Below are 25283 nucleotides of genomic sequence, written 5' to 3' on the forward strand. Positions count from 1 at the left end.
AAAGAGGTCCCTGCCGGCTACTCCAAGCATTGAGGTCCCCATCGGTCTGCCGGCACAGAGGCTGAAGCACCCAGGGCCTTGGCAAAGACGAAGCATCTTTTGCCAGAATTCTTCCCATTCCTTCAGGGTGGAAGATTGGGTGGGAAACCGTATCTGAGCAGCTGAATCCTCCGAGTCTTCCCTCAATCAGTGATAGTACTTTGAAGAAAAATGGTGTTCTGAAGAACCACATGGGAAGCAGTACCTGATCCAGAAAGGGCAGAAGCACCTAGTCAGGGATCAGTCTTCCCTCTTCACCTCCACGCCCAGAGTTTTCAAAGCAGTCCTTTTGTTGCTTCCGTAAAAAGGTAGAGTTTCATAGCAGGCTTGCATAAGGCATTAGGGTGCACGGATAGACATGACCTGCAATCCTGCAGGATGTGCTCCCTGTGAAGGCAGTATAAACAGATCCTGTGTTTGGAGACAGACCTGCATCTACCGCAATCTGCACATGGCTTGAAGCTCCAAGACCATACATGATTTAGGCATGATGCAGTAGAAAGATACACTTAGCAGATCTCCAAAGAGTCCAACTACCCTAGAAGGAAGGCAGTGGCATCATGGGTTGCAACAGATATATATGTATATATATACACACACACTAATGTTAAAAGGTATTTATATAGCGCACCGTCACCGATGGAGTTGGTCTCCAGGTGTAGCTGTAAACAGTGGACGGGGTGGGTTAGGTGGTGAAGAGGGCGTATTAAAGTGAGGTGTACTGTTGGCAGCTTCAGTTCGGTTTTCACTGTGCGCTGAGCTTGGGTATGCAAATAGGATCTAAGCGGTTCCGTGCGTGCTGTTGCGATCTATGTGTTGGTTGTTTGTTGTTGCGGTGTGGTAAAGTCTGCGAGGTTCGCAGTGAGATGGCTGTGTGGGTTTTGTGTGAATTAAGTAAGCAGAAATTGGAGGTTTTGGTTAGTGGGTTGTATAATCCCTGTAGTTTATGTATCGGTTGTCATAATGGGTTGGTAAATCTCTCACTAGGTTTACTGATTATCTAGTTTGAGGTGATACTGTGGCTGGTTCAGTAGAATTATTGGCATATTACCCCAGGTTCGGTGAGCATTGTCCTTCAATCGATAGTGGTGTTTCATTATCAATACCCAGCTTCTTTATCCATTTACTGTCGCTAGTCTATTGGGTGGCATAAGCTTCTCTTCCCTTTCCTGACCGTCTAGTATCAGGGCTGAGGTTGGAAGTTACTGAGCTTGGTACACCCAGGGGGCGGGCATAATCCTGCTTAGGTAGTGGAGTTATATTATCTTTTGCCTGTGCCCTCGAAGGTGCCATTGCTGGGTAATACCTTGTTCTCCCTTCCGATTGATCCAAGGGTGTTCTTATTTATGATTGGTGAGGTTGGTTTGTTAATTGATAGTGAATATGGCACATGTCCGTAACATTCACTATCAATGTCGTATATCCTTATTTAATAAGGGTTGATTTAGCGATTAAGGGTAGGCTCTTCTCTCGGCCTAGTTCCTCACTGTATGTACTTATGGGCATTCTTTCTGGTTATTAGGTGAAGAGCAATGATTTGAGGAGTTTCCTGAATTGTAGGTGATCTCGTGTTCCTTATGTTTTGGTAGTTTGTTCCAGGTTTTTGGGGCGAGGTGAGAAAAAAAAAAAAGTACCCCGAATTCTCTTGTTGTACTGATTTGGGTTCCAAATGGATGTCGCTGCTGGATCCGAGCGGCCTTGCAGTGTGATGTACGTTCAGTTTTCTTCTGATGAACTCTGCACCTTGGTCGTGGATTGCTCTGTGGGTTATGCACATTGATTTGAACTTGATCCGCTGTTTGATGGGTAGCCAGTGTAGCGTTTTCAGCGCTGGTGCGATGGGTTCTCTTCGGGTAGTTTAAGGAGCAGTTTGGTCGCAGCATTTTGTATGCGTTGGAGTTTATTTAGGAGTCGTTCAGGCAAGGAACAAATTACTTGTAACTGTTGTTCTCCAGCATGGGGCTGGCATGGATTCACATGCTCATGAATATTCCCCGTCAGGCTGGGAATCCTCTGTAAAGAAAAAATCAGTTGCAGTTTCGTTTCTGAACTGTCTTTCTTAGTAGTAACCAATCACTGTTCTCTGGGTCATACTGCCCCCAGCCAATGACTGCCCTCTCCCCAAGCCCCTCCCCTGGCAGCCATTCTCAGATTTGGTAGCAGGTAAAGTGGCAGTAGGACCAAGTGAAGAACCGCAGAGGGGAAGGAGGGAGGGTTTGCATGTGAATCCATGCCAGACCCATGCTGGAGAACAACAGTTACAGGTAAGTAACTTGTTCCTTCTCCAGCATGGGGTCTGGCATGGATCCACATGCTCTTGAATACAAGAATACATAGCAGTACACACATGCACAACCACGGGAGGTGGAAAGGCTCAACATTAAGCATATCATCAACTCAACATTAAGCATCTCTTACCTCATCACCAGGCTCACCTTCAGGCGAACAGGTTGCGCAACACTGCTTGGCCGACTCTGGACTCCTCCCTGGAATCCCGGTCGACGCAGTAGAATCTTGTGAAGGTGTGTCGACCTCCACGTAGCAGCGCTGCAGATGTCCAGCAGGGGCACACCAGATAGGAACACCGTGGTAGCAGCGATCGCTCTGGTTGAATGGGCTCTCGGATGGCCTGGCAATTGTTGGTTTGCCAACCGGTGACAGTGCATGATACAGCCAGAGAGCCATCTGGAAATGGAAGCCTTCGAGAGGGCCTTCCCTTGGTTCACAGGTCCAAAGTTCACCAACAGCTGTGATGTCTTCCGAAAACTGTGCGGTCCACGTAGAACTTTAGCGCTCTAGCTACATCCAGCGAGTGCAAAGTCCTCTCGGCCTGCGACAAAGGCGACGGTAAGAAAACAGTTAACACCAAGAACTCATTGAGATGAAAGTCTGACAGCACCTTGGGCATGAAGGAGGGGTGCGTCCTCAGCACCACCCTTGTCTCGTGGAAAGTCAGGTATGGAGGTTTACAGGAGAGGGCCTGGATCTCTCCCACTCGTCGTGCGGAGGTGATGGCCACAAGAAATGCTGTCTTCCACGACAGGAACTTCAACGGTGCAGAATGCAGAGGCTCGAAAGGCAGCCCCATGAGCCTGGTCAGCACCACGTTGAGCTCCCACGCCGGGGCCGGAGCCTTCACTGGCAGGAACGATCGGAACAGTCCCTTCATGAACTCCTTCACCAGGCAATGGGACCACAGGTGTGAGCGCCCAAGAGTTCTGGTGTAGCGGGAGATAGCCGCCAGATGGATTTTGATGAGGCATGGGCCAGCCCCGCCTTGGCCAACGACAAGTACACCAGCACGCGAGGCCGTAATCCGCAGAGGGTTAATCTTCTGTGCGCCGCACCAGACAGAAAACCTCTTCCACTTATGTCCGTAGCACGAGAGTTGAGGACGCCCTGGCCTTAGCAAGCACCTCCTTGCAGTCCGCCAAGATATCGTATCCTCCAAACTAGTGCTGCAGGAGCCAGGCCTGCAAGTTTAGCGACTCTGGGTCGTGATGGAGTATGGCGCCTCCTTCTCTGGCGAGGAGATCGGCGTCCGTCGGTAGCTTGACTGGGAGGGGGGTGTTGTGGGGTGGGGGACGCTGACAAGTCCAGAAGGTCCGGCAACCAGATCTGTCTCTGCCACGCCGTTGCGACGAGGATCATCCTGCACCGGGACCTCTCGAGTTGGTGGATGAGTCGCAACGGCAACAACGTGTACAGGAACAGGCTGTCCCAGGGGAATGAGAAGGCATCACCCCTGCTCCCCGGCTGGAGAAACCTGCTGGCGAACCTCCGTCACTTGGTGTTCGCCGCCGTCGCGAATAGGTCGATCTGGGGACTGCCCCATCGTTGGAATAGCCGATCCACTTGATCCTGCCGCAGCTCCCACTCGTGGCACGAGCGCAGCTCCAAATTGAGCGAGTCTGCAATGGTGTTCTTTATTCCTGCCAGGAGAAAGGGCACCAGAAACATCCCCTGGGCGACGGCCCAGTGCCACAGATCCTGGGCCTCCTTGTATAGGGCCGGGGATCTGGTGCCTCCCTGCTTCTGGAAGTAGAACATGGTGGTGGTGTTGGTGAAGATCCTCACCACCTTGCCCTTGAGGGATGGGAGGAACGATCTGAGAGCACAGAACACGGCTCGGAGCTCCAGGATGTTGATATGCAGTGGCCTCTCCTCCGGGAGCCAAAGGCCTCTTGCGTGGAGATCTCTGGTGTGCGCTCCCCACCCCTCCAGGGAGGCATCCGTCGTCACCATTTCCTGATGTGCCGGGGTCTGGAAGGCTGCACCTGCCATCAGATGCGCATGGGAGCCCCACCACCGTATCACCTGACCGTATCACCTGACGGAAGGACTCATTGAGCAGGATCCTGTCTTCGAAGCTGCCCTCCGCTTGAATCCACTGGGCGTCAAGGAACTCTTGCTGTGGTCGCATTTACCTAGTGCGCCTGCACAGGCGCACTAGGTAGATGCACGAGGACATCATGCCTAAAAGGGACTTGATGGACCATATCTATGGCCAACAGCCGTTGCACCTCGCCCATGATGGCCTTCGTCCTTTCCTCCGATGGGGAGGCCAGTCGCGCCACTGTGTCGAGCTTGGCTCCCAGGAACAGTGCGACCTGCGATGGAACCAGGTGGGATTTGGTGAAGTTGATGGAGAAACCCAGGTTCGTGAGCAGTTTGATGGTCTTTGCTGTGTGCCCGACAGCAAGTTCTCTCGTCTTTGCTCGGATGAGCCAGTCGTCCAGGTAGGGGTATACGTGGATCCCCGCAGCCGCGTTGCCACCGGTGCCAGGCACTTGGTGAATACCCTGGGCGCCGACTTCAATCCGAAGGGAAGGGCCTTGAATTGGTAGTGCCGTCCCTGGACTACGAATCTGGGAAACCTTCGATGTCCTTTTAGAATGGGGATGTGAAAGTAGGTATCCTCCAAGTTCAGCGACTATAGGAAGTCGCCCTCCTCCAGCTGCCCCAGCACGTGCTGGAGGGTAACCATCCAGAACTTATGGGCCTTGATGTACTTGTTTAACCGAAGGTCCAGGATGGGTTGCCAACCGCCGGTCTTCTTTCTCATGAGGAAGTACGGTGAGTACACTCAAGCCCCGGAGCATCTTTGGGACGAGCTCACTGGCGCCTTTCTTCAGCATTGACCTTACTTTCAGCAGCAGTTGGGGGTGGGGGGGAGGGGGCATGGTTTTCCTTCCTGGCCACAGGTGGAATACGGGGGCACTTCAGAAACTCGTGTGCCCATGGGCCAGGGCATCCAGCACCCATCGGTCGGTGGAGATGGACTCCCACACGCTGACGAACGTCACCAGCCGGCCTCCCACTGGGGTGCTCAGGTGGGGGCCCGACGCTACAGCCGGTTCAGTCCAGCTTGGCAGCGGCCTTGCCGCCTTGGCCTCCCTGGTGACGACGAGATCCATCTGACTTGCCGTGTCCTCCGTAGGCCTCCTGCGAAGAGGAGCGGGCCACCTTGTGGTACCTCGAGAAGCCGCCGCCGAATCCTTTGGAGGCACCTTGCTTGCCTCCGGAGTTCCGAAAGGGCGGCCGTCGTTGCTGCAAAACCCCCAAGGCCCGGGCCGTCTCCGTGTCGGTCTTGATGGCCTGCAGCGTTTCATCCACTGTCTTGCCAAAGAGGTTTATTCCCGTCGAAGGGCATGTCCAAAACTCTGGTTTGCACATCCTGGCGGAAATTTGTTGCCTTGAGCCAACCACACCGTCGAAGACAAACACTGTTGCCCAACTGGCGGAAGCCAGTGTCAGCAATGTCTGGCCACCGTTCTGGCATTTTCCGACGCCACCTCGCCCTCCTGCAGGATCTCTAGGGCCTCCGCCCTCTTGTCCGGGAGGAAGTCCAGCAGAGGAGCCATCTTAAACCAACGCTCCCTGTCGTAACGGGCCACAATCGCTAAGGCGCTGGCCGCTTTAATCGTCGCTGCAGACTAGATGACCCGTCGCCCCATGGCGTCCAGTTTCTTCACCTCACAGTGCGGGGGGGGAGGTGGACGACCAAGCCGTAGCCCCTGCCGCCGCCTTCTTATCCGCCACCGAGACCAAATCTGGGGTCGGTTGAGCCTCAAGGCACAGAGGGGCGGAATCAGCGACCCGGTACTACTCGTACTGGTCTCTTGGCAGGAGTCGTGGACGGTTTTTCAGGAGCGACAGCCCCTCGTCCCAGATGTCGTCTAGTAACGGGACCAAGAGGACCGTCTTCCTTTTGGCCTCACGTCGTTGATGAAGGAAACCTTCCTTCTGTTCTTCGGGGCAGAGCGAGAAGAGCTCAGATGCCCTGGCAATCATGGCGGGGAAGGAGCCAATTTCGTTGGGCGGGAAGGCTCGAGGAGGTGGTGGTGATGGAAGGTCCATCCTGTCGTCACCACAGTCATCCGTCCCCGTCGTCTGCTCGGGATGAAGGCTGCGAGGGCCGTGCAGGCTGGGAGGGCGGGTTGGGGGTGGTGAAGTCTTCTCCACTTGCTTGGAGGGCTCCCCAACGGGCCAGATTCCGCTGGATCTTCCGTTGGGGGAAAGGGCAACCTGGTCCTCATCTCCGTACACAAGGCCTGGATCACCATCAAGATGGCTCCAGAGTTGTCCTGAGGCTCGGGTACTGGCTGCGACGGGCGGGGAGTGGAATCCTCCACGGGAACCTCGTTGGCGCCACCATCGCTCTCTTCATCCGCTTCGTCGGGATCCCTCCCGTGGGACCGGACCTACTCGAACTTCTTGTTGGGGACCTTCACGACCCCAGCCAGCTCCTCCGAGGCTGAATCTGTGTCCGTGACAGCCACCGCCCCCTCCTCTTTCCACCGGGGTTCTCACGGGGGTCTGATAGATGGGCTGAAAAGTGGATTCCCTCCGTGGTGGCAGGGGGAAATTGGGCCCTTCGGTGCGCTTGAGGCCTTCACCTTGGGGGGGGGGGGGGGACATCACCGCCTCGCTCCCCCTCGGCTGTTTGTCAGGATTGACCGGGGCTTCTCCAGAAGCTTACCCGGGTTCTCCAACTTCCTCTTTCCCGTGCCAGAGCGTTGGCTCGTGGTTGATGGCGTCGGTGAAAGCGCGCCCTGCCTGGCAGCCGAGGAGCCCGACCGTTCGGCGTTCCTGGTGCCCGCAGACTTGCGGTGCTTAGCCTTTTGTTGGGCCCCCGTCGCCAGAGCGCCCTCAAAGGACTTAGAAGACCACTCGGACCTCTTCTCACCTCCTTCCAGCCAGTTGGTGAGGCGGCTACGCCAATCCTTCATGGTCCGTTCCGACAAGTTCTTGCAAAATGCAGTCCTTCTCCACGTGCGTTTTGTCTTCGTGCAGGCAGTAGAGGCATCTAGAATGTTCGTACTCTAATACATTCTGCAATCCGCATCCAGGGAAGTTGCTGAACAGCTCGGATCCGGGCGCCGAGTTACCTTTGTCCTTGTCCACGAGGTAGGCCTCAAGGTCTTCTGGAATCCTCCAAAAGCGTAACTCGATGAGAACTTTGCCCTTGAGGGGTGTAGAAAATTCCGAAACAGGTCCCCATTGATCGGAAGTAGAAACGGTGGAACTGGAGGCTCGATTGACCGAAAAAAATGAGATTAAACTCTTTGAAAAAATGCAGTAAAAGCTCGAGAGCTATAGCACTAGGGCTCCCAACACTTGAATGTGCGGTAAAAATCTGAGGATGGCTGCCAGGGGAGGGGCTTTGGGAGAGGGCAGTCATTGGCTGGGGGGCAGAATGACTCAGACCAGTGATTGGTTACTACTAAGAAACAGTTCAGAAACAAAACTGCAACTGATTTTTTCTTTACCGAGGATTCCCAGCCTGACGACGGGGAATATTCATGAGCATGTGAATCCATGCCAGACCCCATGCTGGAGAAGCCTAGATATAGGCTGTTGGCGTAGTCTAATCTGGAAATGAGGGCGAGGACAGCAGTTTTGTTGGTGAATGAGAGGAATGCTAGGATCCTTTTAAACTATCACAGGAGAAATGATTTCTTGATTAGGGCATTTACTTGTGGCTCTAGAGTGTGGCTCTAGAGTGAGTTGTTTGTCCATCCGGACTCCCAGGTTTTTACAGTTGATGGGGCTGGGGTTTCACCAAGTTCAGTTGGCCATGGGATGTAGCAGTTTTCTGTTTTTTGAGATGATCATCATTTCTGTTTTGCCTGGGTTGAGGTAGTTTATGTTCATCCAGTTGTATATTTCACAAAGGCAGTTCTCTAGAGTTGCTTTGTCTTGGGAGACTTGTATTTTGTAGATTTGTGTGTCGTCAGCGTAGTTGTAGCAGGTGAGGCCATGTCTTCCAATGATTTTAATTAGCTGCGACAGGTAGATGTTGAATAGAAGTGGCGAAAAGGATAATCCTTATGAGACTCAGCATGATGATTCGTGAGGGCTTGATTTGTAATGTTTCATCCATATTGTTTGTTCTATTCGTAAGGAAGGACCTGACCCAAAGTAAGGCGTTGTCAGTGATTCCGAATTCTTCCAGTCTCATGAGAATGTCGTGGTTAACTGTGTTGAATGCTGCAGAGAGGTCTAGAAGTATCAGAGCAGTGCTGTTTGAGTGTGCGTTGGCCTTTAGATCATCCCAGATTGAAATAAATGCTGTTTGTTCCTCTCATCGGTCGGAAGCCTACTTGTGCCTGGTTTAATAGGTGATGTTCTTCTATGAAGTCTTGGGCTGTTCTGTATATGCTTTTCCAGGAGTTTAGCTGTGTAGGGGATGTTGGCGATGGGTCTGTAGTTGGAGGTCCTCTACGTTTTCTGTTGTGTCAGAGGAGTGTTTTGATGTATGCCGATTTGAAGGCTTGACGCACTCTTCCTGGTGAGATTGATTGACGTTGCTGTAGTATTCCATTGGTGTTCCTTGTGCGAGGATTGATTTGTAGATGTGACGGGGGGGGGGGGGGGTGGCGGTGTTCGGCAGGGATCCGCGGGGGAGCCAGATTTGTTGCTTTGATTTTCTAGTTTCATTAAAGTCATAATTGATATGGGCGGGACCTTTTGGGGTTTGTTCTGGTGTTCCCTGCATTGGTCAGTGTCTTCAATGTAGTGGTTGCATGGTCTGTTTTGTATGGTCTGTTGGATGGTCATGATTTTATTTTTGAAGTGGTCTGCGAGGTCACTGCATAATTTCCTCAATGGTATTGAAGTGTTGTTGCAGCTGGGTGGGTTTTTAATTTCGTTTATGATTTTAAACAGTTCTTTTTGGGTGTTTGGTGCTTTGAGGATTCTGTTGTCATAGTTCCTTTTTGTATGAACGGGTATGTTATTGAAGTTTATTTTTTTTCCAGTCTTTATTGATCCTCCATTCTAGTTCTAGTTTTCGTTTTTTCCTTTTCATGGAACCTAGTAGTGGGGTGAACCATTTTGCTGTTGCTCTTTTGCGGGATGGATTTAAAGGTTTTTCTTTTGCGATCTTGTATCTATTTTAGTGTCTAGGTCAGCTTCGCCCATGGTCGTCTGTGGTTTGGTGATCTCCAGTCGTTCCGTTAAGTTGGTTTTTATGGTTCTCCAGTTTCTTTTCATGATGGTTGGTTGTTTTTCTTGTTAATTGGGGAGGGCAATGAGGTGGTCGCTCCAGAGGATCTGAATCTGTGGTGCTGTGGTAACTTAGTTTTCTGTTGGCGAAGATTGCGTCTAGTGTATGTCCTGCCATGTGGGTTGCTCCTTTGACTAGCTGATTTAGTTCCATTGTTAGTTGGCTGGTAAGCGATTTTTGTGAGGTTGTGGTTTCTTCATCGAACCAAATGTTGAAGTCTCAGAGGATAGATCAGATGGTTACGCTCGATGGCTAGGTTGCCGATTGCTTCTATGAAGTGGTCTATGAAGGCTGCATCATATGTTGGTGGTCTGTATATCAGTATGAATTTCAGGTCTGTTTTGGAATTTGTTGATAGACCTATGATTAGGGATTCACATTTGTTGATGTTTAATGGGTCTTCCGGTAAAATTTCCAGGTGTTCCTTGTGGATGACTGATAGTCCACCACCTCTTGGTTTTTCGGTTTACTTGGATGCACTTTAAGGTATCGGGCAGGTAGTTATTGAGGGTGATCTTGTAGTTGTCATCTAGCCATGTTTTGGTTACGAAAAGGATGTCATGCCTCCGTCACTTAGGAGGTTGTAGATATCCGTGGCATGTTTGGACATTAATCTTGCGTCGATTGGTGTCATTTGGTTTATCATTTTTTGTTCCCAGTCTTGATTTGTGGGTGTTCAGTGGGTGTGCATTTATGTTGCCTCCGAGCTGTAGAGGTTCTGTGAAGATGGCTTTGTCGTTTAATCAGTCAGAGATTGATAATTGGGTCGCTGACTTCTATTGTTTCTTCATCTCTTGTCATTTGGTGTGGGTATCAATAATGCCATCTGTTCTTGTGATGTAGGGAGTAAGGGGGTTGGCGTCATCCCATTCTCTTCTCTGGTCCTCTTTTGTTCCATTGTTCTGGTGTTTTATTTATCCATCTGGTAATGTTAGTGTCGGAGTATCTAGGTTCTTTGGTTGGTGCGAGGTACAGTGCAAAATATGAGGATTTTTCTCTTGTGAAGTTTGTTCTTTTGATAGTATTGTTTTGCGGGGTATGTTCTGTATTGAAGGCGTCTTCTGCTGGGGCCGGTTGAGCTTGTGTATCCGTGTTGCTTGTACTTTGTTCCTTTTCTCTTTGTCTGCGTCGGGTCATTTTGGTCTTAGTTGGGAGGAGTTGGTGTAGGTGTTCGGTTTATAGAGGCAGTTTCCAATTGTGGCTCCTCGTGCTAGGCTAGTGTAGATTTTAATCTTCAATTGTTCCGTCTGATAGTTTCCGAGTGTGTGTCTTTTACAGTCAGTTGGGTATTGGGTCAGTGGGATTTTGATCTGTCAGTTGTTTCCAATCCTCTTAAGTTGTTCTGTCTGGAGGTTTGAGGGTTTGTCTTTGTTCAGTCAGTTGGATATGGTGATCCTATTAAAGCGGGAGGGCCGTCCTGGGGTATTGTACGTTAGTGGGCGGGCGTATGGATTGGGCTGAGGGTGCAGGTAACTTTGGAGGGGATTATGGCACTGGTTACATGCTACTGTGCTTCCTAGGTGTCGGGTTCCTATGATTTAGTAGCAGCTACTGATAATACCTAGAGGACTACGGGACAAGAGGTTGAGAGTTCAGAAATTTTACAGGTGGTTTACAATGAGATTGTATTCTTGGGAGTGGGGTATCAGAAGTCCAACGCTGATTGAACGGTTCGATTCTGATCCTTGGACACCATTGGGTAGGTTCAGCATGGTGCAGTCTCCTGTGTAGAGGCGCCAAGCAAAGCCAAAGTGTCACATCTGGTAACAATATGTTTCCAAAGGCAACTGGCACTGGAGATCGAATATCATGTTTGGAATCTGTAGAAGTAATCCAGAATTGTCCACTACAAATTGTAAAAATACATTATTTTCCATTCACACGGTGTTAGGCAGAATTGCAAGGTGTTGGGCAGAATTGCATGCAGTACCCTCTGGGACCACCACACACAATTAGGACTACAGGTGTAAGCAAGACCAACCTTTGGTATAAGTCTGTACCACACAGTTTGTTGGTAGGGAGCTGAGCAGCAAGGCTCATCTCAAGAGTGAATGTGGGCAGTACAAGTAGTAACACAAAGGACTTTCAATCACAGTGGTTCAAGTAGACACTTATACTCAAGGTTTCTTGGTAAAACGCTGATTAATTTATTTACACAATCATTTATAAAACATTTCACTAGAAGAAGGCAACTTAACATTATAGACCAATACACTTCAATACAAAACTAAGTTTTTGAGACAGTTTCAGCTCCCTTCAAAAAGGAGCCAAATGGCAGTTAAGTTACTTAAGTGAGCAAAAAGGACTAGTGTAAGTAGAATAGATTATATATATACTTTCTAGGCAGTGCAAATAGTTTCAGTTCACCAGAATAGTTCAATTCAAGTCAATAGGCCAGGCCAAATTCAATGGGCTAGTGTTCTGGACAGGAAAGAGCAGTTCTGGGATCAAACGGTAAAGTCTTTGCAAAAGTTCTCAGAAGTAGTTTAGGCGAAAAAGGATCATTTGTGGGATCACAAGTTGATTAGGCCTGTAAGTTGGGAAAGCTTCACACTTTCACCGTGGGAGTGGCGTTCTCCCAATCGGGTTGGCACAGTACCTTTGTATAAAGAAAAATGTTGCTCAAGTCGTGGTTCCTGGCAGTTCCGGCATATCTCGCTGTTCCAGAGCCTCCGTCGTGGGGACAAAAGGGAGGACGTCAGGGAACTCCTGCACTGCACGGAATCGTTGAGAAAACAAAATGGAGTCACTTCAGTTTTCAGTAGCTGTAGCTTCAAGCACACAAACTGGTGTCCCTCTCCCTGGTTAATCCTAACCAGCCTTGAGAATGGTATCCAGGTGTCTCATGAGTCGATTGGTCCCACCAACTCAAAAGAAGAAGCCGTCCTTGAAGGAGCTTCTCTGTGGAATGGAGTTTGGCAATTCGGCCCTGCAGCAGGGCTTCACCGGGCAAACCAACGGTTCAGTGGTTGCAGCAGCTGTCCTCTTCCAGCTCGTCTTCGGTTCTTTCGTTCCAGTGGTCTACTGCATTCCAGTCCTGGAGACTCGCCTTTTAAACACTGTTCTCTTTCATTCCAGCCTAGCTGTCACTCACCCAGCAGGGAGGCTATCCTTGCCAGACAGTCAGCCAGCCAATCACGCCAGAGTGCATTTGGGTCTCGTAGGAGACCAAGCACGGGGAGTTTCAGGCACCTGCCTCACTTCCTGCCCACCCCAGACACAGACACCAAGGGCGTACTTCAGTCCTGAAGCCCGCCAAAGGCACACGAACAAAGGGACCAAACCTGGTTTGGCGCGCAGAGACACTAGAAGGACCTTTCCAAAAAGAAATGGCGAAAAAAGAACGGGAGCCGTTTAAACAAAGGGGCTTAAGGCACCATATTGAAAAACATGGCTTCCGTGACTTTTAGCTACTGGTGTTTGCGGTCGGGAAAAATCATGGTAGTTCATTGTAGAACCACTGCCACCATCCTTTTTAAAAGCAAAGGGTAGAATCTGACTGCTACATGAGTATTTAGACACAGGGGATACTATGCAACCCCTCCAGCACTCCATTGTAAGATGGTGTGTGCTGGAGCTATGAATTTGCAAGAGACTAGTAAAGTCAATTTCACTTTACATTCTCTGGGAAACAGTAGTTCACCCCAGAGAAGGTTTCTAAACCTTTGGGAAGTCTAAAAGACATCCCTTTGTCACTGCACTGAGGGTGCTGTGTAACACATGAAAAGATTATGCCTATGGAGTTATCTAAAACTCCATAATCAGAACAAATGTAAAAACCAACATCAAAATACATGATAAAGGCTCACTCTTTCCAGGTAAAAACAAAAAATAATCAAGTCCTCAAAATCCATCAAAGTTGCTGGGGGTCTCTAAGGTCAAGGGAATTAGCACATTTGAGAATTCTCCCTAACACAAGGTTACATAAATAATTCTTTCAGAGTACTACTTACCAATAAGGTCACTTCTATCTAACAGTGCCTCGAGGTCTTTGTCGCTAATCACCTTATCAGCAGACCCTTTCACCTCTCTGTACAAAGAAACAAATTTAGTTTGTTTAGCTACAGCCCACAAATTAAAATTTTGCATCCACCTTCAAAATGCATGAATGTACCTTTCAAAATCTCGAGAACGTAGTAAGTCCATTAGCTCTTGAGGATCCAAACAGCTTTTTGACTGTTGTATTCCTGCCTGGCCCCCTTTAAATTTGTCTGTAAAAATGGAACAAACAGTTATGGAAATATAAATAAGCATTGGCAATTTGTAGTCATGTCAAGTACAGCCTCAAATGCCCTAATAAAGCCATCATATGCTTAACAAAATCCCCTTATGATAAGGTATAAGCAGATGTTTGTGTCACCCCCATATGCCATGTGAAGCCTCAAACTAGTCAATAACTGTTAATATAAAACTGTGAAATCGATGAGGTACTTCTGCAGAGAATACTTATTTTGTGAGCCGCAAGGGTCCTACTCCCTCCAGGACCACAGTTGCATTTTTGCTAGGCAGACTTTACTTATTAAAAGTGACCATCTCCATAAAATAAATCCCAAAAGGCCAGTTAGAAAACAATCACTATCAACCACCAAACTGCCAATTATATTGCACATATATTTCATGATTTTGGTGGTTTTAAATTTCTGTAGGTATTACAGTGTCTGAACACTTAAGCAAAAAGCAGAAGGTTGCTGCTCTATTATACAAGTAGACCAGAAAAAGTGTTTACTTGCCTAAGACACCTAACACTAACACGTCCTTTAAAGAGGGATTGGTGCCTAGAAGATTGAAGGGCGCCTGGATCACCCCATTGCTAAAAAACAAGGGCAGAATTAACGGCCAATATCCAACTCGCCATTTTTTATTAATAATGGATAGACTGGACTATGAACTACTGAGCCATATAAAAGATCACCCAATTCTGAATGGGGGCCAGTCGGGCATCAGGCCACGGTTTAGTACAGAATCGGCTCTATTGGAACTGAAGTCCAATATGATGGCCAATATCAACAATGGGAAAACCATGCTGTTGATGTCATGTCCATTTGATTTAGTGGACCACCAGGTGCTTTTGACCAGATTAGAGGTGGCCAACTTTAGCAATCAAGCGAGGGAGTGGCTGCAGTCCTTTTTCAGAAACAGAGCTATGCAGGTCTGCGGTAAGCAAGCAGAAGCTGATCGGGCCCGCTGTGGTGTGGCATCCTACAGGGGGCTTCTTTAACCCCTGTTTTATACAACATCTTTACGGCTCCACTTTTCCAACTAAGAGCAAAAAAGGATATGTTTTTCAAATTATGCGTATGATTCTCAAACTTTTATCCCTCCGTCTGGTGACTATGAGAAAGGCTCCATAATGGGGACCAAAAAAGTATGAACTGGTACATGAGTGGATGATACAAGCGTACTGGGCTTGAACCACGAAAAAATGCAACTCCTGATCGTTGGTTCTAGGCCTAGACTACTTAAGCTTAATGCGGAATGATACGTTCCGCATTGTGAAGCATGACATCCCCACTAAAGGAAAAATAAAACTACTGGGTGTGGTATTTGATCAGACACTAAACATGACATAATAGGTTAATAGCCTTGTCAGCCAGCTACTTCTGCATATTCGCCCATTTCTTTCTTTCTCAAAAAGGCTGCGAAACAGTTGCCTGGGCCATTATTTTGTCTAAAAATGAGTTTAGTTCCCTACTAGTAGGTATTGGTAAAAGAGAACTGGCCAAACAAAGTAGTACAAAATAGCACCATTAGGGAGATTATAGGGATGCAGAAGTGTGCTCATGGGTCAGAGGTGCGGAGAAGTTGGCATTGGCTGACCATTGTAGCTAGGATAGATTTTAGGTTACGTATGATAACCTATACATGACTGGCAGGGCTTTTTCCTGAACATATAGCCTGCAGACTTAAACCAGGACCACGTTCCCTGGGCTCAAGCAGTCTGAAATTGTTAATACCGAAAGGCTCCCTTGAATTAGTTAAAAAAAGGCCTTCTGGGTGGCTGCTCCCTTTAAGTGGAATACCCTGCCCGTTGTATTAAGAAACTGCTAGTCTTTGGAGTGTTTCAAGTTTAGATGATTCGTCGGCTAGGGCTAGCCTGGCCCATTTAGACATTGTGCCAGTTTCATCTTCGGCGCCCGTATGCCTCTGAGCCACTTTGGTAGCACCTTATAATTAATTTAAGTAAAGAAAATATGAGCACATCTCTACCGTGAATGAACACTGACAAACTGATCTTTAAGTAGCAACTCCAGGGTATACGACTGCATTGTGGCTCACTGTACTCCATACATTTTCATATCAGCCTGTACCACCATTAAACCCCTAGAAACATTCTGGTAGTCTGAGCTGTGGAGCTTAGGCACAGTGAGCAAAGGGTCCAGTTAGATTTTGAGATTTGGTGGTTTCTTGAACAAGAATTGCACTTACCGAAAGGAAAATGCGCCCTATAACGACAAGCAGTGCTGCCCCCAAATTATTGCAATACACAAATTCGGCTAACAGGATATGTCCAGTGATTCCAAAACAGTCATGTATTGAAAGTTACAATATTCAATAGCATTTTGTGCATCAAGTCAAACACATTGTGTAGATTGAACAATTTGAAATTCATATGAAAACATTTAGAGTGTGCCTTAGCACATGAAAAACTAAGTGGAGTGAGCTTACATGTGTTGTGCTTCGCTCTTCATCAGTTCTCAGATTGTGGTGCATGTAAATCGGCGATTAGTAGAAAAAGGTTTTGTTTCTTAATATTCACGATTAGTCGAAGAAAACCTTAAAAACAACCTCCAATTAGTTTTGTGGTGGTGTATGAGATCTCAAGTCTAAACAGGCCTTCTATGGTTTGCTGCTGTGCTGGATGCAACATGGCCAAAATGTACTAATGTCCAATTACCCCTCTGAAGAAACACTTACCTGTAACTCTTGTTCCCCAGCATGGGTATTACATGGATTCAAATACTATGAATATTCCCAGTAGTCGGGCTGGGAAGCCTATAAAATAAAGCAGTTTAGATTTAAGCTAATAATTGCATTGTCGCGTGTATAGCCTATTGCGGTCACTATGGGTCATACTGCCCAACCAATGATACTCGTCCTCCTTAGCGCCACCCCTGGTGGCCATCTTCAGATTTGGTTGCTCATGCAATGGGGCAGTAGGGCCAATTAAGAGCTGTAGAGGTGAATTTTAGGGAGATGCATAATTGTCCTTCATCCCCTCTCCTAGTGAGACCTCCAACACTTTCTGCTCGACTTCTGGAACTTTCAATCCTGAATGAGTGGAGCATTTTTCCTCTCATTCATTCTTGTGGGCTGCTTCTTTTTTGGAACTCTATTCTTTGTATTGTACCTGTAGTATGGAATCTGTAGGCTCCCTAGCTCTTAAAGGCATCCGCTTTTACAACTGCAGCACACTGCTCCTTATGGGCAGTGTTGCTGCCGACCCTTAGGGCCCTCCTTTAAGATTATTTTTTTGTATCCTCAACTAACTACAGTGCTTAAGGATAGAGATACTTCGCATCACTCCCAACTCTATAGTATGAGAGATTGGCGCACACACCACCTTCAGTGGAGTGCCAAAGGGATACCCAGTATCCTTCTCTCGGCTCCTGTGACTTTTAGTCACAATCACCTAGTTACGGCTGGTGGCAGTGGACGTGTTCTACCAACTATTGTAATTGTTCATTTATACAGCGCTTATACACAGGCAAAGTGCTTCAAGGCAGGGAGGGAACAAAGGAACACAGTAATTATTCTTAGGACTTGACGTTTCCGAATGATCCAACAGAAAAATTAGCATACTAGGCCAAAAGCATTTCTCCTAGTGCAAGTGCATGAAATGTTACAGTTGCAACCAAGCTAGGGATGGGGAGGTATTTTTATACCTCAGGTTCTGTCCACAGCCTCAGTAGTGCACAATAGGGGCAGCAGAGTACCAACGTGGGGCCTCCCTTCTTTTTTTGCCATTAGTAGCGTGGTTGTTCTTGGTTAGCCCTTCTACCATTATGGGAGGCGGAGGTCTCTGTGCGTTTTGCCTTAGGCAGGAACCCTTGGGTATCCCCGTCCTAGGCTCCAGTGTCTGGGCAGGCAGAAAGGGGGTGGGAGTGAGTTTATCACCCCCCTTTCCTTTGTCTGCCAGAGTGCCGGAACAGGTCTAGCTCCCACAGGGGGTCTAGCTGTCCCGATTAGACAACCAAATGCCCCTTTCTGTAAAATGCTGAAGGAGAATGGAGTGGGCTGAAACTGTATTAAAGGTCAGGCTTCTGGAGTGACAAGCAAGTAGACCACTGGCAGCTGAAGTAACCGAAGACCAGAGACGCCTGCAGAGCCTCGGCAACACCATGAAGCAATCACTTCTGTCCTGAACCAGTTTTCTGTGCGACAGGAGCTCCGCTGAGGACAACTCCTTTCCAATGGCTGGTGGGAACAACCAGTCCCAAGATGAACTTTGAAACTAGCCATCTCCCAAGGTCCTAGGAGTTTCCAGAGCTACAGAACCTCAATACCAGGAGACCATTGAGTACATCATCATGGAAAGGCTGAATCTGTGCAAATCTTTGGTGAACCCGTAAGGACACTCCAGAGATCTGATCCAACTCGCCCAGAGATCCGATCCAACTCACCCAGACCCCCTCACCAGAGTGTGGGACTGCAGGAAGCAAAGAAGATTGACTGGGCGATCCGTGTCCTTTGTTGGTGTGCTGCAGAAAAGGTACCAAAACTGCAGCGTGAACCCAGAAGCTGTTGAAAGTCATTCTACAGGTCCTCCCTCGAAACTGCTGCTGAGAGATCACATTCATTGTCTTGCCTTTAGTCATCAGACCAAGGAATCCTGAGGTCGAGTTCAGAGCTGCATCATCGGAGCATCCAGCACGAACATTTTCTTCTAACCTAAAAAGGTACTGTGGGAGGTCCGGGGGGGCCGCTTCAATAACACTAGAAAACGTCCACAGGAACCTCTTCGTAATTCGCTGCTTGTCAAGGCTTTGAAGCCCTCTCCAAACTGCCTTTAGCTAGGGTTGTGTTTTTGGACTTAAACTTACTAGGGAAAGAAACAGTCTCTATACTATGTATTTGCAGAGTAAATGCATTACTGTATAAACCGCATGAGTGCGCAATTACCAATAATGCATAGCATTGTCTTTTCCCGGTTTAACGTTGCTACAGATGTAACCGCGAACAAACAAAAGTGAACGTTACCTTTGAAGTGCATTATCAAGTATTCCTAAGTATTCTAGAATAAACGTATGAAGTATTTAAAGTGTTTCTGGTGTAAATATATACTTTTTATATAACTATACGAGTAAGTGCTTCTTTGCAGGGCCGGTCTAGCCAAGATTCAGTGTACTTCCCTACAGCTCCCATCCTCCTCTTGAGATAAGCCTGACTGCTATGCCATTCTACCAAGGTCCAGAGCTAGTACAGACTGATACGAAGGGGGAGGGGGGGGTAGACAAACTACTGGGATAGCTTACTAGTCTTACTGCCAGTAGGACTTTAGGGAAGGAGGGCGGGTTCAAATGTGAATCCATGGACGACATGCTGGAGAACAAGAGTTACAGGTAAAGTGGCATGGTCGCTTACTATCAAGTTATGGAAAGATGTTTGTGCCACCGAAAGAACAAGTTACTCTTACCTGGTAACGTTCTTTCGATGGGATGGTCAGACGACGTATTCCATATCTATGACAGTAATCAGCACAGCTGTGGTGATTACGGTCATAGATATGGAATACGTCGGAGGACCCAATCCCCTCGAAGCATCTTTATGAGGATTTGGCTGAGATGATCAAAGAGGTGCGACCACCATCTGTTTTGCAGTTTAGAATTAAAATGGACTCAATTCTAGATACAACAATGATCTCTAAAGAGGATCTAGTCAAGGGTCTCCCAACCTGTAAGCTTACATTTCAGCGATATTACTGGTGTTTTGCTCTCAGATAAAATAGGTCATAGCAAGGCATATTATGAATGATGCCAAACCTACGAGGCAATGGGGCCATCGGGCCAGATATTTAGAGATCTTCCCCTGTAATAAAGCTAGGAAAGCTTATTTGCGGTTCCGTTTGAATCAAATTCAGACCAATGAAAAATTGCAACATTGGGACCGGGCCAAAGATTTTGAATACTGGTCAACGTAGGTTCTGTGACTTGTCTGATGAGCTTGAAACACATAACCTTGCACTGCTCCTTTTTCGAAAATGATGGGGTGCGACTCTTGTGCCCAGATGTTTTCCCTCTCCTGGTTAAGTAGAGAGCCTGTAGGAAAGATGCATGTGGGGTGCGAGCCAAAAACTTGTCTGTACGCCAATGACATTCTTAAGTATTGAGGAGCAACTATTATGGAAGAGCTATGTAGAGGTGTCCTTAGTGAACATGAATGTGGCTAGGGTCCTGTTTCGGTTAGGTGGTGATACAAATCAAGGTTTGCAATTGGTTTGGTTATCGATCTATTCTACTGCTAGATGTAGCACAATTGAAAAAAGTTTCTCTTGATATTCGTTGTATGATTTTACTTTTTTCTCTGATCTTTGAAACTAGTGGGTTTTAATGATGCATTGTGCTTTTGCTATGAAATTGCTTTGCATGAATGAACTATTATATTGTTAGATGTAGTGATAGACTTTCTCTGTAAATGAGAATTACTTCTGTCATTTGTTTTGTGATGTATTCTTTTTTTTATTTATGAGTAATGTATTATAAAGGATGTGTTTGTTCTGAAACTGATTTGAAAATTATATACACTGTAAAGGTTATTTTACCATATACAATAAAAAAATATGTTACAGGTAAGTAACTTGGTTCCTTCTCCAGGCAGGGGGGTGGGGGGGTCTTACACGGATTCACATGCTATGAATAAGATTACACAGAAGTGCATATATGCACAACACAGGAGGTGGCAAGGCTCAACAGAAGCAATAAGACTTACCCCTGGCACACACACACACCTCAAGAAAACAGGTTGCAAAGCACTGCTTGTCCGACACGAGACTCCTCCCTGGAATCCATGTTGACACAATCTCGTGAAGGTGCAAGCAGACCTCCATGTAGCAGCCTTGCAGATATCCAGCATGGGGGGTTTGGAGGGGGGCGGGGGGGAGGGGGGGGCAGGGGGGGACACCAGAGGAACGCCTTCGTAGATGTGATTGCTCTGGTGTAATGGGCCCTCGGTCTGCCTGGCAACAGCATGTTGGCAAGCTGATGGCAATTTTTATATTTTTTTTATTTATTTTATATTTATATAGCGCCAAATCGTCCATAGGCCTCAGAGTGCTACAACATGCACAACACAAATTGGACATTTTAAATAATGATACATACAACCTAAATTAAGAGATAACTACTCCAAGAGGAAAAAATAAATCTATGATTCTTAAACTAGTGGTTGGTGCCAGATTTCAAAATGTGTTGCAATGACTCAAATATCATGAGATCACTGAAACCACATCCAATTATAATAGTCTTATCATTTGACAAGGACCAGTCCTTAATTTGAACCCTCCGAAGAAATCTAAGATCATGGGTTTGAATACAGCCAGACCAGAACTTTATTCTGAAGTGTTTCTCTTGGCTCAGGTCTTTCCCGCTTATTCACATTTGTGAGGACAATATTTCTTCGATTAACCGCAAGTCCTCTTCGATATGGGTCCATAATCTCTGCCCTTAGAGCCATTGACAGTTCTTTCCTCAAGAGGGTGGGGTGATGTTATCGATAAAGGGCATGGGTACTAGCAGATTCGTACGATTAACGCCAACACTACAGGTAAAGGCAGTAGGCACAGACAGCGGAATCAAGCCAAGGGCAGGACCCTGTGATTTAGGGTGGTCGGGGAGGGAGATATGAATGTGAACTATTGGGCTACTAATTACTTTCGGGTAGGGGTCGGTTTGACATATGTCCACCCTACTAGATACTGCCTGTATTAGGCAGAGGTCTATTTGACAACCTCTGTCCATCCTGTCCAGCGGAGGTATTATCTTCTCAAAGACGTCTACCCAACTGTGGAAGTCCACAACGTTATAACATGGGCGCAAATCACAGAATCCTTTCCTTGATGACGTGCCATTTTCCATCAGCACTCATTCCCTTGTCCCCCATATAAGAGTTTCACAAGAGCCTCAACAAGAACGTTATCCATACTGCTAGATGGGGGATCGCATTGCCTTACTCGCTGCTAGTGATTGGCAGTACACTTTTCCAGTTTGGGTCTCGGAAATCCTCACTTCAATTCGATTTGGATGGTCAATTTGGGGAGATCAGATGGTCCTCCCAAACGACGGTTCCATGGGGGGGGGGGGTGTTGGTGAGGGGGGTGCAGTCTCATTGATTTTTAAATCGGAGCCAATAGGCAGGGAATCTATGATGGGACATCAATCATTCGCTAGTTCTCGGTTCTCCTTTTGAAGCTGTCGTTTCCTTCAGGGTGATCTGGCCAAAACTTCCAACATGCGACTATCACCCAAGGTTGATACCACAGGGCAGTTGGAGAAGCCTGTACTGGAAATCCCATTTTACAGTCATCAGGTATTGGTGCTTTAATTGTCCAATGGTTCGAAGGTTTAGATGATGCTAAGGAACAAACAGGACCCAATGTAGTTTTCAACATTCCTGCTCTGGTTATAGGCATTATAGCAGGGGTGAGCTGAATACAGCAGGGGATGAGGCCAGTGAAAACCCCCTGCTCACCTTACAACAGATGAGCCTATACAGCTGGTACTGGGGATAATTTAAAGATGGGCCCCAAATCGGCCAAATTCCTCTTTTCATTCCCCAATTTACTAAAGCAGGAGACAGCAACACACCGCCCACAGGTCAACTCGTATTCATGCACAGCAGGAAACTTCAGTATGGTGTCCTTCAGCATACAATAGAGCGCAGATGCTGTATAAACTCACTGGCAACAGGGACCCACAGAGAAACTCTGCTTCCGCTCACCTCTACTGTTCAACTTTCCTCATGTCCAGCCCTGATCCAAACCATAGGCAAGCGCTTAGCTGAAGTCAAGCATCCATCTGTCGCTCCAGTGCTCACCAGATGACTTGCAGCACTCCCTGGCTTGTGACTGCGAATGCTGCTACCTCGAGTACCACCTGAGCAAAGGGCTCAAAGTGAGTCAAGCTGCACCACCTAGCGGCCACCTCAGACAGCCTGAGAAATCCCAGTGCTCTGCACTGTCGGGAGAAGACAACGACATCGTGCAATGCATGGTGAAGCCGGAGAGCCAACTGTAGATGGGCGCCTTAGATAGGGCCTTCCCAAGCGCCACAGGTCCAAAGTTCACAAAAACCTGAGAAGTCTTTCGAAAGTCCTTTGTGCGTGCCACATACAATTTCAAGCCATGCGCCACGTCCAGCGAATGCACAGATTTTTCAGCAGGCGAAGAATGGTTTGCAAAGAAAACTTGCAGTACCAAAGGCTTGTTTAAATGAGACTGATCAGACCTTCGGCATAAAGGATGGAGGAGTCCTTAGAACCACTTTGCTGGTTGGTACAACAAATATGGAGGCTCAGCTGAGAGCCTGTATTTCACCAGCTCTCCTGACTGAGGAGATAGCCACTAGGAAAGTGGGTTTCCAAGAAAGAAACTTAAAAGGAGCCCGATGCATAGACTCAAACGGCAGCCCTATGAGCTTGGAAAGTACCATGTTAAGCTCCCACGCCAGAGCAGGGGCCTTCACTGGTGGAAAAGTCCTGAAGAGGACCTGGAGAAACTCCTCGACAAGTCTATGCGATCACAGAGCTTCCCTGGAGTCCAGGTGTACCCGGAATGACAGCCAGGTGTACCTTGATTGACGCATGGCCAAGGCCAGACTTTTATAAGCAAGATCAAGCATGGAGAAGCTATGGTGCTGTAGTGCGCCATGGAGATTGTTTTTTTTTAAAGTTAATTTCATTTTCAACCAAACATACAGACTTTGCAAATAACCTTCAATGATACATCGCTTTGTATGACCCCCTCCCCTCCCCCAGCCTATTCCACTTGCCTCTACCTAAGGTGTGCATTAGACTACTTGAAATTCTCCCCATAACTATTATGCAGATTGTGTTGGTGCTTGTATTTGTGTCTGGGTGCCGTTGTGTGCAGGGGCGTGTCAGTTCTTGTATCATATGTTTTCAGGCCATTTCATCCATGTTCTGCTCCTCTTGACCTCAACGAAATGCTTCCTGCGACACAGCAGTTTCTGCCAGTGACCATTTCCCTCAACCATATGCCCACCCGTGGACCGTTACATGCTTTCCACCCCATTGCTATCCTACGCTTGACCAAGATGTATGCTAGATCTCTCAGTTTACTAACCCGTCTTGCTTGCTTTGGTCTCGGAAACATTCCTAGCAAGCACGCCTTCGGGGAGACAGTCGGCCGACAAGCCAATCCAATAAAGGGTCTGGGCCACTTCCTCCCAAAATCGGCATATTTCCATGCAGGCCCGGAACATGCATCAGATCTGCGTTGATCAAGCCACATTTTCGGACAACCTTGTTCTGTTGCCTTACTAAATTTTGCAATTTTCTTCGTAGTTAAATATGCTACGTGTAATAGAATTGGATCAGCTGTAATTTCACCTTTCTGGACACTTTGTGATACCCCATTGTCCTACTCCAAGCTGCATCCAGCAGCTGCCTTTGCAAATGTGCTTCCCAACTTTGTCTAATCTGTATTACATAGTTCTCTGGCTCGCCATCAGAATATCGTATAGTCTTGATACTGTGTTTCCCCTTCGGATATAGAGTGTTTCTATCATTTCGTCTTCTACTAGTACTCCTTTTGATCCTGGCCATTTCAATGTTACACTATGGAAAAGTGAGGCGTAGGTTATGTGCTGCCCTTCTGGTACTCCTATTCCGAAGCAACCTCATTAAAAGGTCATGGGTCATCCCTCTTTCAGTATATCGCCCAATGTGAACACTCCTCTAGGCTGCCAGCATGTCCATTCAGCCTAAATTGCGCATCTTCACTCTTTAGTGCCACCAGTGGGATCTGGGGCGAGAAGGGCGTTTTTGCCCAGAAAGCTGTAGGCCCTTTGCCAAATCATCATGCCTAACTTCAGCAAGAGAGGGGGCCTGGGATCCCGTGATATCCTGGTTTACACCCTCTCTTTCAGAAAGAATGGGGTGCATGCAACTCTTGTCTTGGTCTGCTCATCTGCTAGCCAGTACATGGCAAACTTTAGTTGACCCACCACAAAGTACCCATCAAAATCTGGCACTTTTATCCCTCCATGTTCGTATGGTCTCCAGTGACATTCTACACCTCATGTTCTGCCATAAGCAGCTCCGGCAAGTGGTCTTCAGTGTCTTAAAGAAGGCTTTGGGTATACTATATGGGACATTCGTAAAATAATGAAGCAGCTTCAGGAGCACTGCCATTTTCAAAAACGCGGCCCTTCCCATTAATGAAAGTGGCAGCTTGACCCAGAATTTCATGGAGTTCTCCACTTTATTCACCGCCTTTAACGTGTTCTGCGCATGGTCTACCTTCGGATGATGTTTACTCCTAAATATCTAAATGTCAATTTCCCCATTTAATCTGGTAACATGCTCAGGGGTCTTCCAATAAACTCGATTTCTGTGTGTTTATTGTAATCCCTGAAAGGTCTGCATAGCGCTCAAGCACTTCCAATATGTATTGTAAATTGGTCTCTGGTAGCGGCAGGTAAAGAAGCATGTCATCCACATACAGGGACACCAAATGAGTGCTGCCACGTATTCTGATGCGGGCCTCATTCATTCCGTA

General features: G+C 47.4%; 1 protein-coding gene across 1 annotated transcript in view; it reads right to left on the reverse strand.

Annotated features, from left to right (window-relative positions):
* Nucleotides 1-25283, reverse strand: part of HELLS (helicase, lymphoid specific) — a 588544-nt gene that overhangs the window by 41206 nt on the left and 522055 nt on the right. Inside the window, exons 20-21 of the mRNA XM_069610592.1 lie at nt 13665-13761; nt 13504-13580 (exon numbers count right to left, since the gene is read on the reverse strand). Of these exons, the coding sequence (XP_069466693.1) occupies nt 13504-13580; nt 13665-13761 (174 nt within the window). The remainder of the gene's footprint in view (nt 1-13503; nt 13581-13664; nt 13762-25283) is intronic.

Source organism: Ambystoma mexicanum, chromosome 8 (genome assembly GCF_040938575.1).
Source record: "Ambystoma mexicanum isolate Mex_15411 chromosome 8, UKY_AmexF1_1, whole genome shotgun sequence".
Lineage (NCBI taxonomy): Eukaryota > Metazoa > Chordata > Amphibia > Caudata > Ambystomatidae > Ambystoma > Ambystoma mexicanum.